Source organism: Anticarsia gemmatalis, chromosome 29 (assembly GCF_050436995.1).
Source record: "Anticarsia gemmatalis isolate Benzon Research Colony breed Stoneville strain chromosome 29, ilAntGemm2 primary, whole genome shotgun sequence".
Classification (NCBI taxonomy): domain Eukaryota; kingdom Metazoa; phylum Arthropoda; class Insecta; order Lepidoptera; family Erebidae; genus Anticarsia; species Anticarsia gemmatalis.
In genome coordinates, this window is record NC_134773.1 from 4,862,146 (window position 1) to 4,881,411 (window position 19,266).

General features: G+C 37.5%; 1 protein-coding gene across 1 annotated transcript in view; it reads left to right on the plus strand.

Annotated features, from left to right (window-relative positions):
• Nucleotides 1–12,877, plus strand: part of LOC142985333 (1-phosphatidylinositol 4,5-bisphosphate phosphodiesterase epsilon-1-like) — a 137,077-nt gene extending 124,200 nt beyond the window's left edge. The window contains exons 31-45 of the mRNA XM_076133443.1: nucleotides 235–363; nucleotides 950–1,119; nucleotides 1,976–2,167; nucleotides 2,745–2,964; nucleotides 3,456–3,580; nucleotides 3,934–4,138; nucleotides 4,682–4,896; nucleotides 7,664–7,808; nucleotides 8,255–8,331; nucleotides 8,946–9,042; nucleotides 9,593–9,719; nucleotides 10,238–10,337; nucleotides 10,725–10,827; nucleotides 11,402–11,530; nucleotides 12,742–12,877. Coding sequence (XP_075989558.1) covers nucleotides 235–363; nucleotides 950–1,119; nucleotides 1,976–2,167; nucleotides 2,745–2,964; nucleotides 3,456–3,580; nucleotides 3,934–4,138; nucleotides 4,682–4,896; nucleotides 7,664–7,808; nucleotides 8,255–8,331; nucleotides 8,946–9,042; nucleotides 9,593–9,719; nucleotides 10,238–10,337; nucleotides 10,725–10,827; nucleotides 11,402–11,521 — 2,025 coding nt within the window. The 3' untranslated portion in view covers nucleotides 11,522–11,530; nucleotides 12,742–12,877. The remainder of the gene's footprint in view (nucleotides 1–234; nucleotides 364–949; nucleotides 1,120–1,975; nucleotides 2,168–2,744; nucleotides 2,965–3,455; nucleotides 3,581–3,933; nucleotides 4,139–4,681; nucleotides 4,897–7,663; nucleotides 7,809–8,254; nucleotides 8,332–8,945; nucleotides 9,043–9,592; nucleotides 9,720–10,237; nucleotides 10,338–10,724; nucleotides 10,828–11,401; nucleotides 11,531–12,741) is intronic.
• Nucleotides 12,878–19,266: the final 6,389 nt, after the last annotated feature.

A 19,266-nucleotide genomic window follows, 5' to 3' on the forward strand; every position in this document is an offset into this window, starting at 1 on the left:
TTCAAGAATCACAAATGAGTACACGGTCCATTAAGTTTCTTTCAGCGAGCTCGTAAGGTACCTACCCAAATATCGAGATTTTTTGTGTAGAGATTTTATTACAAGTTCATACATACTATAATGCGAAAAGACTTTTTCCTCGACCTAATATTTACCAATTTTAGGCATGCAAGGTTTCATCACGATGTTTTCCTTCACCGTTGGAACAAGTGATAATTTTAAAATATTTTTCAGGCAATAAAATTCCGAGGTCTGAACCCACTATCTCCTCGCAGTTCTATGAAACAACCCAGCAATGTTAACAAGGAAAATGCTCCGTGCAGCAGCTTTGAATCTTCAGAGAGCAGTGATAGCACCGGAACGGTAAGAGTAGTATACAGGCTGGTAAAAGAAGAAGGCTACGAAGAGAAACTGCTTGAAATATTAAAAATATCTTAATTCACTTAATAATACTTTAATTTTTTTAAATAAACATATCTGCTATCAATCATTTTTATAAACGGGAATAAGCGAGAATCGAACTTGGTTTGGTTTCGATTCTGATAAAAGACAACACCTACATTAAGAATTGCTCTTGTGTCTATCGAGGTTTTTAACGTCTTGTGCTCGAGGACTTATACAAACATACAAACAACGGACACAAAGGACCCGAAACAATTATTTGTGGATCGCACAAATAAATGTTTCGTGTGGAAATCAAACCGTAAACCTCACGACGTATTAGTAGTGGCGTTGCGACCACCTTAACTACTGCGCCAGGGAGGTTGTCAATTACTTTTGAAATAGACAAAAAAATTCGAACTAATTTTCAATATTTAAAGTAGTTTTCCCTCCGTAGCACATAATTTTTTTCACTCAGTTTACAGCCACACAACGTTATTTAATTCACTTCACAAAATTTTGTTTATCAAGATTGTTCACGGGAGTTGAAAACCTTTTTTTATTCCAGCAAATAGCCCAACAACCTCGCCCGCGGTGTCTCAACGCGCCCGCAGTCCACCACCCCTGCTACCGTTGCTCATCTGTCAACGAAGCGATCGGCAAGAAGATTTGTAGAAAACATCCCATGGCACTTATCGCTCATACTGAAACGCAACTTGTTAGGACTTATCCTGCTGGGTGAGTGTTCAAAAATAAAATCAAATTATTTATTCATTTTACATGTTGTACTAACCCTATTTCACGTAGTATAAGTGTAATACAAAGAAGAAGGTCAAATAGAGACACTTGTGTTAGTCAATGATACAGAGAATGAATTTACCGCCAGTTCGGAAGGTAGCGCCAATGAAAAGAGCTGCCAACAAACTCCAGGGGGGCTATCACGTATCTCAGTTGTCAAACTTTTGAAAGCCACTATGCTGTACATTGTTTTCTACCTTAGATTATTGTGATGAACACGTTATGTCAAAGCAGCAATGTACTGAAAAGTGACCATCAATTTGACGTAAACTAGCTGTCAACTGAGATACGTGATAGGCCCGCTGGATACTCTTTAAATCGTCGTTATTGAGTTGATATCGAGTAGTTAGCTGTTATTATCACGTGATTATCAAACATGAATAGCTAACGATAGTGACTTGAAGACCTATAAGAAATTATATTTTAATATTTATTTTTTGCTATTTAATTGGAATCTAATAGCCATCGGGTAGCAATCGAGTTACTGTCGAGAGGCTATCCGATTATCTGTCAAATTACTGTTAAATAATCATAGTATAATTAACGAAAAGCTAACGAGAAACTATAGAGAAACCATTGATTTACTATGGAGTGAATATTAAGATTTTATTTAAATAATGATCATACTCTTATTAACTTTAAGAAGTTTCTTTATAGAAAACAATATATACCACTCAGTTATTATTGTTTACCTAACTGCGCAACAGTTATGAGTTTACTTAAAAATATATTTTTTAACACGCAACAATAAGGAGTAAGTTTAATTTGCTAAAGTAATTTTGTCTTTTTCTTCCAGCCTAAGAATAGACTCATCAAACTTTGATCCCGTTACATTCTGGAGCTGCGGCGTGCAGTTAGTGGCACTGAACTATCAGACAGAGGACGCGGCGATGGCGGTGAACGCGGCCATGTTTGAGAGTAACGGCTCGGCCGGCTATGTGAGGAAACCGAGCGTTATGTGGCATCCTTCGCATATTGCGTATAGACGGTATGTAGTATCTAACTTTTATTTGTATTAATACAAATAAATAATTACATTATACTGATGATGCCCAAGGCTTTTCATAGGAGTTCATATGATAGCCAGTTTTATAGAAACCAGTCAACTGTGTTGTAGTTAGTTTATAATGTGTTGTGTACAATACACAGATACAGTCTGTATTACGTCACTCTCATAGTGCTTGTGACGAAAATAACCGGGCCGAGATCAGATGCGGACTTCAAATGCACTCTGACTCCGTGCCTATTATCCGATTTTTTTAGATTGTTTTAATAGCTTATTTGTTGCCTGGCCTGGGACCTAAATTTTATATCTCCGTGTAAAGAAAGCATTATCAAGAAACAGTGTATCGACAGCCCGAGATTCGAATCATGACAAGTTTGTTTATACGTTTTATAAGAGATAGGCAGAAGCTTAATAATGACACTTTCCGTCCACGTTCCCTACAAACTAATTTTGCTTCTTTCACATCTATACATGTTTTCATAGATGACGGCCGGTACCTGACCCTTTTGAGGAATATTAACGATATGAACTAAGTAATATCAAAATATTTTTTTTACAGATTCAACCCAATGGACAAGGAATTCGACGGTATCCACGCCTCACATCTAACTCTCGCGGTGATCTCTGGGCAATATGTCGCTGAGAACGTGTACTCATTCTACAATGCGTTCGTCGAGGTAGAAATATTGGGCGTGCCGGCTGACTGCAAGAAGATAAGGACTAAAGTCGCTAGGAAAAACGCTTTGAATCCTATATGGAATGAGACTTTTAATTTTAGGGTGAGTTTTTAGAAAATTCTGTTTAACCTTTTCCTGTTTATCTATGGTTATGGTATCGTAAATGTGTAACCTATTGTATAATTGACTTATGGTATAAGGCATTTAGATTTAAAAAAGGTACAATAAAATTATATAGCCTGTGACCCTCTCTAAGATATAACCTGTCAAACCAGTTCAGCCGTTTAGGTGTTAAATAAAAACAAACATACACACATTTAGTTATATAAATAAATCACGGTCAATCTCTGTTGCGATACGCTAATTTTGATATTTTATGATAATAAGGCATATCGAATCGTAATCGTAAGGTCATAAAATAGCGTATTAAATATCGATACATCGTGTAGTATTGTATCGATAAACCGTATCGTTATAGGCATCTCTACCAGTCTACACATTAATAAATAAAATTACTACTTCTGCAAAACGTATGTCTAAATTTTAATGTAACTTGTTCAATGGACTATACAATAATATGTTTTATTTTACAGATAAATTTCCCTGAGCTAGCGTTTCTACGTTTCGACATATACGACGCGGACACAAATTACATGTTGTCACAGCGAGTGATACCGCTGCAGTGTATCAGACCTGGATATAGACATGTTAGACTAAGGTGAGTAACTATCTAGTGACTATCGAGTGACTATCAAGTGACTATCAAGTGACTATCGAATCACTATCGAGTGACTATCGAGTAGCCATCAAATATAGAGTAGCTATCTAGTAACTACTGCGTATCGAATTGGTATCGAGTAACTATCGAGTATCTAGTTATCATCGCGTAGCTATCGAATATCAAATGGCAGTCAAGTATCGAGTTACTATCGAGTAACTATCAAGTATCAAATTGACATTAAGTAGCTATCGAGTTGCGAATCGCCATCGAGGAGCTTTTGTTATCTCTCGAGCTATTGAATATAAAAATTGTGATCTTTGAAAACTTTACTTAATTTCTTTTGGTCCCAGGTCCCCAACAAACCAGTCTTTAAACATGGCATCCCTGTTAATCTTCTCACGCTGCACCGAGGAGTTAGCAGGCGAGTCATGCCGCGACATAGACACCAGTTCGACGCCCGACCGACGTAAAATACACTTTTTGGTCGTGTATGCCGTTGCGAGACATGAGGCTTATTCTATATTGAAGGTGACGCAAGATACTACTGCTAATGAAGTGAGTATTTTCGGAGTTTTGATTTAATTTATAATTTTATGTTATGACCAAAGTGTGTTGTGTTGTAAAATCATTGTTTAAAATCATCTGGCGATTAAAAATAGTGTTCAGGAGTTTGTTGGCAGCTCTTCTCATTGGCGCTACCTTCCGAACTGGCGGTAAATTCACTCTCTGTATCATTGACTATCATAAGTGTCAGCATTTGACACATTTGAAAATTGATTTTGATTTTTACCCGAAGGTGAAGGGATAGGACATCACGCCTATACCATTGCGTCGAGAGTTTGTGCGTTCGATTCCTGTACGAAAAAAATATTTGTGCAATCCAAAAATAATTGTATGTATCTGGTTGTACTTTGTCCGTTGTTTGTATGTTTGTAAAAGTTCAAGAGCAAATCTTTGTGCGGGAGTTAAGTCGGGATTTTACTTAAACGGAATGTAACATTCACGTGTGTATCCAACTTCATAATAAAGTATGTTATCAAACAAACTATATTTTTTATAGGATTGCCAAAATGTTAATAAAAGTTCTCTTTCTTGCAGGCAATAGCTCAATGCCTAACAAAAGCAGGGGTCTGTCGCTCAGCTCGAGGCAGCTACGTCCTCGTCGAGGAGGTGCCTTCCAGGACTCCGACACAACGGGTCCTGGGTCCTCACGAGCGAGTGCTCAGAGCCGCAGCCGCGAGACCTGGGGCCAGACTGCTATTAAAGAGGGTTGGAGATGACCCTAGCAGTCGCGCGTGGTTGACAAGTATCAGGTAAGAAATTTAATTATTTTATCAATTATCCGCCATCCATCTATCCATCTGCCTATCCATCAATACAACAATTCATCTATCCACCGATCCAACACTCCAACAATCCATCGATCCAACACTTCAACGATCCAACAATCCATCGATCCAACAATCCATCGATCCAAAACTCCAACAATCCATCGATCCAACACTCCAACAATCCATCGAGTCTACGAGATCATGAGTCCATGTGTCTACGAGACCATGCGTCTACGAGACCATGAGGCCATGTGTCTACGAGACCATGCGTCTACGAGACCATGAGGCCATGTGTCTACGAAACCATGAGTCAATGAGTCTACGAGTCTACGAGATCATGTGTCTACGAGACCATGAGTCCATGTGTCTACGAGACCATGAGTCCATGTGTCTACGAGACCAAGAGTGCACGTGTCTACGAAATCATGTGTCTACGTGATCATGTGTCTACAAGATCATGTGTCTACGAGACCATGAGTCAATGAGTCTACGAGACCATGAGTCAATGAGTCTACGAGAGCATGAGTCCACGTGTCTACGAGATCATGAGTCCATGTGTCTACGAAACCATGAGTCAATGAGTCTACGAGGTCATATGTCTACGAGACCATGAGTCCATGTGTCTACGAGACCATGAGTCCATGTGTCTACGAGAACATGAGTCCGTGTGTCTACGAGATCATGAGTCCATGTGTCTACGAGACCGTGACTCCATGTGTCTACGAGACCATGAGTCCATGTGTCTACGAGACCATGAGTCAATGTGGCTACGAGATCATGTGTCTACGAGATCATGTGTCTACAAGACCATGAGTCCATGTGTCTACGAGACCATGACTCCATGTGTCTACGAGACCATGACCCCATATGTCTACGACATCATGACTACATGTGTCTACGAGACCATGAGTCCATGTGTCTACAAGACCATGAGTCCATGTGTCTACGAGACCATGACTCCATGTGTCTACGAGACCATGAGTCCATGTGTCTACGAGATCATGACTACATGTGTCTAAGAGACCATGACTCCATGTGTCTACGAGACCATGACCCCATATGTCTACGACATCATGACTACATGTGTCTACGAGACCATGAGTCCATGTGTCTACAAGACCATGAGTCCATGTGTCTACGAGACCATGACTCCATGTGTCTACGAGACCATGACCCCATATGTCTACGACATCATGACTACATGTGTCTAAGAGACCATGAGTCCATGTGCCTACGAGATCATGACTACATGTGTCTACGAGACCATGTGTCCATGTGTCTACGAGACCATGACTCCATGTGTCTACGAGACCATGACTCCATGTGTCTACGAGACCATGACTCCATGTGTCTACGAGACCATGAGTCCATGTGTCTACGAGATCATGTGTCCATGTGTCTACGAGACCATGACTCCATGTGTCTACGAGACCATGACTCCATGTGTCTACGAGACCATGACTCCATGTGTCTACGAGACCATGACTCCATGTGTCTACGAGACCATGAGTCCATGTGTCTACGAGATCATGTGTCCATGTGTCTACGAGACCATGACTCCATGTGTCTACGAGATCATGTGTCCATGTGTCTACGAGACCATGACTCCATGTGTCTACGAGACCATGACTCCATGTGTCTACGAGATCATGTGTCCATGTGTCTACGAGACCATGACTCCATGTGTCTACGAGATCATGTGTCCATGTGTCTACGAGACCATGACTCCATGTGTCTACGAGACCATGAGTCCATGTGTCTACGAGATCATGTGTCCATGTGTCTACGAGACCATGACTCCATGTGTCTACGAGACCATGAGTCCATGTGTCTACGAGACCATGACTCCATGTGTCTACGAGACCATGAGTCCAAGTGTCTACGAGATCATGGGTCCATGTGTCTACGAGACCATGACTCCATGTGTCTACGAGACCATGAGTCCAAGTGTCTACGAGATCATGGGTCCATGAGTCTACGAGATCATGTGTCTACGAGATCATGAGTCCCTTGTGTCTACCGGACTATGAGTCCATGTGTCTACGAGACCATGAGTCCTTGTGTCTACGAGATCATGAGTCCTTGTGTCTACGAGATCATGAGTCATTGTGTCTACGAGACCATGAGTCCATGTGTCTATGAGACCATGAGTCCTTGTGTCTATGAGATCATGAGTCCTTGTGTCTACGAGATCATGAGTCATTGTGTCTACGAGACCATGAGTCCATGTGTCTATGAGATCATGTGTCTACGAGACCATGGGTCCATGTGTCTACGAGATCATGTGTCTACGAGACCATGGGTCCATGAGTCTACGAGATCATATGTCTACGAGACCATGGGTCCATGTGTCTACGAGATCATGTGTCTACGAGATCATGTGTCTACGAGATCATGAGTCTACGAGACCATGAGTCCATGTGTCTACGAGATCATGTGTCTACGAGACCATGACTCCATATGTCTACGAGATCATGACTACATGTGTCTACGAGACCATGAGTCCAGGTGCCTACGAGATCATAAGTCTACGAGATCATGAGTCTACGAGTCCATGTGTCTACGAGACCATCAGTCTACGAGATCATGAGTCTACGAGATTATGAGTCCATGTGTCTACGAGACCACATTAAAATACCTGCTGTCCGTAGCTGACCCTTCATTACATAATTATTTCTAAAATTATACTATCAAATATTATGACTAAATGTCTTAAACCAACTCTTATGTGCTGTTTTTACCTTCCCAGGTCAGCTTCAACAGAACGAACCCGGGACCGCTCAGTGCCTTCCGATGAGGACTCGAGCACTCAGGATGAAGAGCCCCGAAGACCTGACAGTTTCCTTGTGTGTGTACACAATGTTTCACATGAAATACCTTACGCTATACTAAAGGTAAGCTATCCGTAGTCTCGGATATGTTACTGAAACTCTGATGCCCGTAAGACAACAAGAGAAAAAAATATTTAAAAAATTCTAATGTACCTTTAACTTGCATGTATAAGTTATCTATGTAAGTAGATAGTTAGTGTAAAAATAAATAAATTTTAACACTAATTGCCCCGGTAAGACTGTTTTTGATTCCGACCATGTTTCTTCTAGCTAGGCATCGCTCACCGTGTGGTAAACGCTCAGTATGTTAACGCGTACATTACATAGATGTACGTGCAGTGATATTTGAGCTGAGCGTCTCCGTGCTTCGAGCACGTTACAAGTCTAACTTGTTAACATAACATGAGTTCAGAGAAACACTTCAACTACTTTGACACTAGGTTCATATACATACGATAAATAAAAGGATATTATTGATTTGTATGAATTATTTTTTCTGTTATTTTCAGGTGCCTCTAAGTGCGACTGCATCATATGTGGTTTACCAAGCATTGACAAAAGCTCGGTGTCATGACGATCCCAAAAGGTTAATATATTTATAAAAACCCTCTTATTCATAAAAATATATGAAGTTATGAAAGGCTTATAAAGTGTTTTGTTTCTTTCACTCCTTAGCGAAATGATAAAGAGAAAACATAATATCATAGTAGTTTAACTAAAATAGGTTTATAGTGTGCTTATGACTAAGAGGGAAAGACTTTAAAAGGTTATTTTACAGTTGCCTGCGTTAGCTCAAAACTAGAAATATCTTTAAGATAAATTAAATAAAATCAGTCCCACGTTTTAGCCGTCCAAAAAGGCAGATTTTTTTTCAACATTTCTTAATATACATCATTTACGAGACTTTCAGCCACTGAGGCGCCCATAGCCAGTTGCGCTCACCGGTCGGTAAACGATCTGTGGGTAAAACTACCCTCGGCGCGGTCATTCCATAGATGGGTGATCGCATAGTGGTATTTGGACTGGACGTTTCCATGCTTCGGAGAGCACGTAATTAGTCAGTCCCGGTTGTTGTCAATTAAGATAAATCGTTAAGCAACGTCAAAGTCCTTCGGGCGATTTAAACAACTTTGACACTAGGTACGATAAGAACGAAAGTTAAATAACTAGCTGGTAAATATTCTATCTTATATTTCCCAGGTTTGTCTTAGTTGAAGAGTTGGAGTGGGGCGGTCGTGCCGGCACAGGTCCTCAGCAGCGAGCATTGTCTGATGATGAAGTGGTTTATGCTGCACAGGTAAATAGCAATATTTAAAGGGATACCCTTGAAGATTTAAAAAAATGTCCACCGGTTTGATGTTCGGCTACGGTTTCTAGTTTTATTGAAACCAGCCATCTGTGCAGGACTTTGTTTAAAGTGTCCAAGTGTGTGCACAATACACAGGTACACTCTCTATTCCTTCACCCTCATAGTCTGGTGGGACGGATAACCGACACGACCAGGCGCAAAACCGACGCCTTGACTGCCTCCGTAGCGCAGTGGTTATGGTCACCACGCTACCATTGCATCGGGAGGTCGTGGGTTCGATTTCCACGCGGAACAATTCTGGAACAACGCCGATCATAAGGTTCCGGGTTCGAATCCCAGTTCTAGCAAATTGTTATTTTAGTCTTTTCAAATTTATATCAGAAACAGAATATAGCCCGGACTTTGGTAACGTGCCCGGTATATGGCAATAGACTCGCCCCCTACTACACGAGACTAACATAATTAATAGATAAATGTGAGATATATTTAGCCACAATTACCTACACTTGCGGCTATAACACGCTAATCTTTTCCCCAGGCCGGCTGGAAGACTCTAGGCAGGTTTGTACTGCAAGAGAAAGGCACGACGGCGCCAATACCACGACATAGAGCAGCTATAGCCAGGATTCAGCGAGGACTTAGCATGACCAGAGGAGCTATAACAGGTCAGAATTGTACTATAATAAAATTGACATGATTAACTAGAATATGGGTAAAATTTAAAATTGAATTTTGAAATTGAAAATAATCTACGTTAGAACCTGTTTTCAATTATTTTTTTGATTAATTTAACTGAAGACAACGTTTTAATCGCAAAAGGAAATAGCAAAGGTTATGTATAATTTTAGTAGAATTTTTAAGTTGCTAAATTTATTATGTTTGATAAACTAAACTCACAATTTTATTGAAGTCGGTACAACCGTTAAACAGTAAAGGCAAAGCAAGTACAATAAAAATAAATGTTGAAATAAACTGTAGCTTATGTTTAAGCCTGGGTTTTTAACTCTCTCTATACAAGACTTAATTGAAGTCTGTGCAATAGTTTACCCCCCCAAAGCGATACGAATGTACACAAAAATAAATTTAGGAATAGTTATTTTAACTTTGCTTAATTTTTGAGTCTACGTTTCTAGAACTAAATTTTAGATGTGAAATGAAATATTTGATTTTATTTATATTCTAGGGACCACAGGCTTCCCTCTCGGCGGGTTCAGCACATCAGAAACAATAGCGGAAGTGAAAACTCCCGTACAACAAGCTTACAGCGATCCCACACACTGCAGGTAAATGTCCCACTGCTGGGCAAGACTCTCCTTTAATTATTATTTTTATTTATAAAAATACTACTATCGCACTTACCCCCGATTTCTGAGTAGGTTTAGGGGTAGTTTATCTATTCTATAGCGTTTAAACGCTTTTACAAACATACAAACAACGGACACAAAGTACAACCAGACCCCAAACAACTATTTGTGGATCGCACAAATAATTGTTCCCTGTGGGTGAAATCAGCTACTCTTTATGAAATGACAAAAACATATTTTAATATAGAAGTATGGTGAAGTGACGTCACAGTTTTCACAAAGCTTGATACATTTTTACACTAGGTTGAACACTAACCATACGATAGATAACTGCAAAGAATGATTTTTATTCTTCTTTATTTTCAGGAGAGTATCATCAGCTCCTCTTGGCAAGGGTATCGGCAGAGCTAAAGGCCATTCTGATAAAGATATGAGGAGTTATATGCAGAAAAGAACGAGTACAAGAGAGGTATTGTCATCTTTTTATTTCGACTACTGTCTCACTGCTGGGCATGAATCTTCTAAAGTAAGAGAGTTGGACATTCAGTCTACCCATTGACCAAGTGGAGCAAATTTTCGTTACTTCAAGAGCTGTGTTAAACAACTGTCAGACATGTCATTGCTCACGATGTTTTCCTTCACCGTTATAACAAGTGATCATTACTTCTTAATTTACAGGGGTAGAATTTTTTGAACCCTTAAGTTTTCTTTCTTTTTAATATATCTATTAATGAAACCTGCAAATAATATTAAGTCGGAAAGCTGAGAAAAGTTATCAGCAGCATTTGGCTTGAACTTTCAACCACATGCGTTTTACAAAAACATCAATTGGGCATTTTTATGCCAGCCGGCCAGCCTTTCGGCACGTTTCCGGTCGACAGCGATGCGGACAAATTCTGCGACGACTATACAATTATGTATTTTAATTTACAATTATGTGTTTTACATGGAGCGACTGCCTATCTAACCTCCACAACCAAGAAAGGAAAATAAATAAAGTGTTATTCAATTATGAATCTCAAAGTAATCTGTCTATTTTGCAGGTACATTCCGAAGGTGAGACGAACTCTGCCGGAGTGTCAGCGGGGGCGGAGGCGCTGGCAGCACAAGTAGCTCGCTTCAAGAGACTATCCTTACGGAAACTCAGGGCGTGGCGGTCCTGAGTGTGGCAGGTGAGGATACAGGCACGAAACCTTTACTTTCTTTTTAAAAGACAATTCCCCTCGGTAAGACTGATCACTTTCAAGCTTCTGACTACTGTTAACGACTGTCAAAGATCTTTGAAAATGGCAGCCGGGTACAATTTAACGTGCCTTCCAAAACTCGGAGGAACTCGATTGTATAAGATGGTCACCCATCCACAGAACAGCCTTGGCCTAGCGTGGCTTAACTTCAAAGATTGATCCGCGCGGCTGTTGTTAACTCAGCCACGAGAAAAAGATATGTCGTGGGGACTTTTACAAACATACAAACAGACAGGAAACAATTATTTGTGTGATCCATAAATAATTGTTTCGTGTCTGGTTGTGCTTTGTGTCCGTTGTTTGTATGTTTGTAAAAGTCCCCGCGACACAAGAGCAAAACCACTGCGCCACGGAGGCAGTCGGCTCAAATCTCAGACAAAGCTCAAATCTAAGAGATTTGAGCTTAGTCTGAGATTTGATTTAAGAGATTTGAGCTTAGTCTGAGATTTGAGCTTAATCTGACATTTGAGCTTGGTCTGAGATTTGATCTTAGAGATTTGAGCTTAGTCTGCGATTTAAGCTTAGAGATTCGAGCTTAGTCTGAGATTTGAGATTAGTCAGATCTTTGAGCTTAGTCAATCTTTGAGCTTAGTTAAAATTACGAATCAGACTTGAGCTTAGTCAGATCTTTGAGCTTAGTTAAAGTTACGAGACAGAGATTTAAGCTTAGTCAGATTTTTGAGATTAGTTAAAGTATTGAGCTTCGTCATAGCTTTGAGCTTAGTCAGTGTTTTGAACTTAGTCAAAGTATTGAGCTTAGTCTGAGTAATGAGCTTAGTCAGAGTTTTGAGCTTAGTCAGATCTTTGAGCTTAGTCAATGCTAACAGTCAGAGATATGAGCTTAGTTAGAATTTCGAGCTTTGTCGGAATTTTGACTTTAGTCAGCACTTTGAGATTTGTCAGCTTCATCAGAAATTTGAGCTTCATCTGAGCTTTGAGCTTAGTCAGAGTTTTTTGCTTATGAGCTAACGAGCTTAAGAGATTTGAGCTAGCACCAGACTGCAGACTTAGACCAAAATGCTAAATTTACGATTCTTAAGACCTAACTAAGTCTATTCATTACGTTAATATAATTTTTTACAACATTTATTATTTCTCAATATGGACTGCACAAAACTAATTTGTTAATCTTTTCCCAGGTATTCCGGCGGCTAGGCAACAGTCTAGCCAACCACAGGGCCTCCTTATCATCAGAGCTGGGCTCCCTGTGGGATTTCATCCGGATAGACCGTGACCGTCGCCGGTCAGCCCCCGCTGGTTCAACCAGCTACGAACCCATACATACAGACACACGCTCCCCTGTTCGACTCGCAAGAGACCTTCTTCAAGTGATCCAGGAAACAGTATTTTCGAAGAAATTTGACGAAACCCCTAAAAGATGCCCTTTAGTCAAAGAGGAATCTGATTTAAGCTCCGATGGAGAAGAAGGAACTGAGAGAAGAATAGCCAATTTAATAGATTTCTTCTTTACAATAGTTAAAAGTCAAAGAGGGGATAGGAAAGGTAGTGGGGGGAGTTGTTTCAAATCTGAAATTACTCCTGAAGAAACCAAACAATTTATTCCGAGTAAAGCTAATACGGAATTGGAAGCTAAAATGGAGACTTTAATGGAATTTCTAGCGACTACGGGATGTATGGAAAAGGAGAATGATACTGATAATAAAATTACTCTAATGGAATTCCTCTTTGGCCCTGAAGATGGTAAACCCAGCATAGAAATTGATGCAGTTGATTCGGGACTAACAGAATCTAATATCAATATAAAAGATCTATCTTATATCGATGAAACGCCTGAAGAACAAGCTGAGACACTGGTCGAAATGTTAATTAAATATATGGAAAACTATACAACAAAAGATAAATACAATTCGAAATCTTTAACACCGTCTTTATCTGAAAAATCAAAATCAGATATCACTATAAGTAAGTTTGAAACTTTCAGTGACATTACTAAAACGAAATCGGACTCTACTTTGACACATACACAAGACACTGTTATAGAAAGAGGTGATGATTCGGATCGCCGTATTTCTGAAACTGTAGTTGACTTATCTAATATAAAGAACGATCTAGAAGGTATTTTCGAAGAAGCTGTAACTAAAGTGATTGAAATGAAACGAAATGACGACACAATGTCGGAACAAGAAGATATAGATAACTTCGAATCTTATACTAAACCTACATTTTACTGCATGCCTTATTCTGTGGAATTGTCTGACATAATTGAAGAAGATGAGCCTTCTTCCAGAGATATAGAAAGAAGAGAAGACAGGCATTCTCATATAAGAATGGCTGCAGAAGATTTAGTTAGGTATATAGAAGACAAGGTTTCCAGACATTTTGACGATGATTCTGACGACGAATTTGATATAAGTGCTAGTTTAAAACGGTCCTCAATAAGTTTGATTGATTTAAGAAATATCCCTGATTTGCCTCCAAGCATGATTATAAAGCCAAAAGTGGTGAAAGTCGATAAATCGACGTCTACAACTGAAATTTCGGATTCGTTATCAGATTTGTCTAGACGAATCGATTCTGCTTGCATGACTGAAGATACTACACTAACATCAAGCTCGGAAAGGAGTGAGAGGGCTTTAGAAAAATTGGAATCTATACATAAGTTCTTCTCTAGCAGATCTAGGTTAGAAATTATTGACGAGAGTGAAGAACACGTTGAAAAATTAAAAAGTCCCAAACAAATTTTTCTTAGCTCAAACTCTGGTAGTAATGTAACTGATTATAAGGCTGGTCAAGCCAGTTTAGATGATGTTGAAGACCTTCAGGATGATGACAAAATTGGGGTAGACAGAGCTTGCGGTGGAGATATGAAAAAAGACACGTCAAATTTTGATATTGAAGATGATTTGAGCACAGATGATGAGATGGTTGGTGATGATTTTGATGAAGGTGATAAATTAAATGACAAAGATTATATGAAAGTCGTATTGAGTGCCGAAACGAGTAAGAATGTAACTGAATCTGAAGAAATGGTGACGGAAATTGATAATTTCGTTGAAGAAATTAAAATTGAAAAGGTTAAGGATAATATATTGAAAGATACTTTTGTTTGAAACTACTGATAAAGTTACCGCTTGCAATAACCTATCTTTAGTAAAAGAAACGCGTACTATAGAAATAAACTAGACTCTTATAATATTATCAAAGAAAAAATTTTTTTTTTATGACGCACTTAATAGGTCACAATAACTATCAGAAAATTAGAGTTAGATAAAATATTTTCTACAAATATTTTAATCAAAGTATAGTATGTATACCTTTTACTAAATGTAGTTTTTAGCGACGCTACTAACATAGGATAAATATTGTGACTAATTACATGGATATGACTAAAATTCCAATATTCAATCTTCGGATAGGGATTAAGATAGCATAGGATAAAGACGCTGATAACCAGCCGCCTTCATCGGTCGGTAAACGCTCAGTATGTTAACGCGTACATTACATAGATGTACGTGCAGTGATATTTGAGCTGAGCGTCTCCGTGCTTCGAGCACGTTACAAGTCTAACTTGTTAACATAACATGAGTTCAGACAAACACTTCAACTACTTTGATACTAGGTTCACCACTAACCAAAGTTATGAAATCTCTTTCCGAAGATTGTTTATTGGAACTACCTAATAATTGACAAAAAATATTATGACTAAGGAAATATATAATGATATCTACACAATTTGTGCTATACATTCTAAATGAAAAATCGCTAACCGATCAATTGATTGATGTTCCGTCAATCTCTCAATCGCGATTGACAATCACTTCAATTGGCCTTCAATTTCCTTCACGATTGATCGTTTCGCGATATATGTTATTATCACTTGCAGTGATACAAAATAGTGAGATTTTATAATAAAAAATAAATTTTATTAATATTATTAAAATAATATAAATTATTATTAAGTTTTAATAGATGTAATTATTGCGAGCGTTCGTTTATAATTTAACTTTTTTAAGTTCAAAATTTATGTCAATTCTTTTAATTATTTATGTCAAATATTGACCCATTTTTTCTTTTTTAAAAGACAACTCCCGCATTAAGGATCTCTCTTGTATCGCGGGGACTTTTACAAACATACAAACAACGGACACAAAGCAGAACCAGACCCGAAACAATTGTTTGTGGATCGCTCAAATAATTGTTCCGTGTGTTCAAGTTCATACATACTATAATGCGAAGAGACTTTTCCCCGACCTAATATGATTGTCAAAGTTACAGTTAGTGAATTTACCGCCAGTTCAGAATATAGAGCCTATGAAAGAAGATTGAAAAAGACTCTCGGACTCACTTTTAAATTGATAAGCAGGTTTTTATATTCTACTTCAAATCATTGATGTCTATGGCTAAATTTGAGGTCGTAGACCTCCGTGTCTCGGAGAGCACGTGTGTATGTTCGTGTGAGCTCTCGTGTGTGATGTTCGTCACACGCACTATGACAGTGATGTAATACAGACTTAATCATCACATTGTACACAACACACTATACACTAACTATAACACAGTTGACTGGTTTCTATGAAACTTGCAACGGTGGCGAGTGCACAGAATTGAGTAATTATTAAATTAAACAAAACTTTAAATATGTATTTGAAAGCTTTTAATATTTTTGTGTTTCAAGTTAAATTATAAACGAACGTTCTTTACTATGCCAATATTAAAATTATATATCGGAATTAATGATATCGGATAAATATATATATAATTTTCATTTATGAAAATGGTTTTAAAATACAATTTCTAAAGAAAAATAATGCTTATTCGTGAAAGGAATAAAACAGTTTTTTCTTCGAATCCATGATAGTCCATTGAAATGTTACATGAGATTTACATTTATTAGAGGACGCAATTTTATTTTTGGAACATGTAGGGGAGGTCAATAGAAGCTTAACTTGAAGTTTGTGGGGTCGCCACCCTTGTCCCCCGGCCGCCATCTTGGAAAAGGGGGTGGAAACGCTTTTTTCGCTATATCTCGGAAACTATGCGTCTTACAATAAAATTGTAAAGGCATAATTTGTAGCAAATTATTTTGTCTACAAATATGTTGAATAACTTTTTGTCCTAAATTAACAATTAAAGAAGTTATAAGCCGAAAAGTGCAATTTTTTTTATAGTTATTTTCTTTATTGCTCTATAACTTTTTTTAGCGACAGCCGCGCGGATGGGTCTCTGAGGTTAAGCTACGCTTGCCGAGGTTGTTTGGTGGATGGGTGACCATCTTACACATATCGAGTTCCTCCCTATTTCGGAAGGGACGTTAAATTGTGGGTCCCAGCTGTCATTTTCGAAGATATTTGACAGTCGTTAACAGTACTCAGAAGCTTGAAAGTCTGGCAACCAGTCTTAACGAGGAGTATCGTTTTATATCCCAGGTAAATGGGTTGTGGAGGTCAGACAGGCAGTCACTCCAAGTAAAACACTGGTATTCAGCTGCATCTGGTGAAACTGGAAGCCGACTCCAACATAGTTTGGAAAAAAGGCTAAACTGATATGAATATATTTTAAAAAATTAACTCGGACCAATCTTGTAGATAATTTTGCGAGGAAAATTTAGCCCTATATTTTTTTTTATTTCATTAATTAGAAACTCAGTAACAGCGCTCCGAAATAGACCGGATTCGGAAAGAAAATTTTTGTAAAAAAAAAATCACTATTTTGCTTATAACTTCTTTAATTGTTAATTTAGGACAAAAAGTTATTCAACATATTTGTAGACAAAATAATTTGCTACAAATTATGCTTTTACAATTTTATTGTAAGACGCATAGTTTCCAAGATATAGCGAAAAAAGTGTTTCCACCCCTTTTCCAAGATGGCGGCCGGGGGACAAGGGTGGCGACCCCACAAACTTCAAGTTAAGCTTCTATTGACCCCCCCTACATGTCCCAAAAATAAAATTGCGTCCTCTAAGAAATGCAATATTCGGCCCTCAAATTGTAACATTTCAATGGACTATGAATATTTGTGATTTTTAATTGTGTAGACAAACACAATACTCTAAAATACGTAAAAAATATAAAAATAGTATTTTTGAACTTTCTTAGTTCGAAAAGTATTTTAATAATTTTGACCCTTGTAAAAACTTTTGACCTAATTTTGACCTGTCATCATTTATTCCGATATAAACTGCTCTAATTTACTTAAGCTATGTATAATAATATATAATAACTGGAGTTGTATTTATATTGCAAAAAAAACAATTAAATATAGAGTTTTATACTTATTGTGTTTTCTCGTTTTTGTAAGTTAGAAAAGAATACAAAATACTAAAATTTTGACCGTATTATTTTAACTATATTAATAAAGACTAGTGTGAGTTAATTTTAAATCGACTTATATAACAAATATAAAATCGATGATTATATTAGATTTCGATTTAAAAAAAAAAAAATATTTTCGCAGAATTTTGTTCTATTATTTATTTCTAGGAAAGCATAGTTCAAACTGTTTACCGAATTTATATTAAGTTACATTTGGTAAAAACATGAAATTTTAGAAATAAAATATTATACCTAAACTTTACCTCTGCTAAAGCGAGTGTCAATTTTACAAAAATGTCAAAATATTTCAAACTTACAAAAACGAGAATAAAACTTAAACCCTTTAATGTAAGAAAATTAATTTTGATTTATTTTTCAAATAAATAATAAAGATATTTAATCATGCAGTAACGATCGAACCAAGGAGAAAGAAAACTAACTTTTTATTACATATTTAAATGTCAAAATACTTATTTACGAAATTATAAATTACTAGCTGACCCGCGCAACTTCGCTTGCGTCACATAAGAGAGAATGGGTGAAATTTTTCCCCGTTTTTGTAACATTTTTCGTTGTTACTCCGCTCGTAATGGCCTTAGCGTGATGATATATAGCCTATAGCCTTCCTCGATAAATGGGCTATCTAACTGGAAGAATTTTTCAAATCGGACCAGTAGCTCCTGAGATTAGCGCGTTCAAACAAACTCTTCAGCTTTATAATATTAGTATAGATAATATTAGTATAGATATTAATCACACCCGGGACAAATCTTTGTGTGATGAGCACGAGTATTTGTTCTGAGCCTGGATGTTAATGTATCTATACAAGTATGTATTTAGAAGTATATAAGTATGTTTATCAGTTATTTGGTCACCATAGTACAAGCTCTGCTTAGTTTGGATTCAAATGACCGTGTGTGAGTTTTCCAATAATATTTATTTATTATTTATATTCCAAAAAATATATTTAATAGACAGTCAAAGATCGAAAGTCAGATATCTAATTGTATTTTAATGCAAAAATGTGACATTAATATTTTGCTTTTATCTGTACCTACAAAAAACTGTCGCACATACATTTCTTTATTTCCCGCAGTCGGGTAAAGAGGAAAATAAATCAAAATTAATTTTCAATAGTCATAATTAGTGGTTAAAGACAAAAACTTATGAAACACTTCGTATAACTGTTTATTTTTTCAAAAAAGAAATATTACATAACGACAATTACTTTATTGTAAAATATCATATTACTTAGATGACAAATATATAAGAATGTTTAAAAATATTGGTGGATATCTTTGGACTAATATGTTAGCATAGAAAGAATTATATATGTTACTGTAAAAGCCCGAACGGTGGTAAATCCTAAGATTTTCCGATATCACCTAA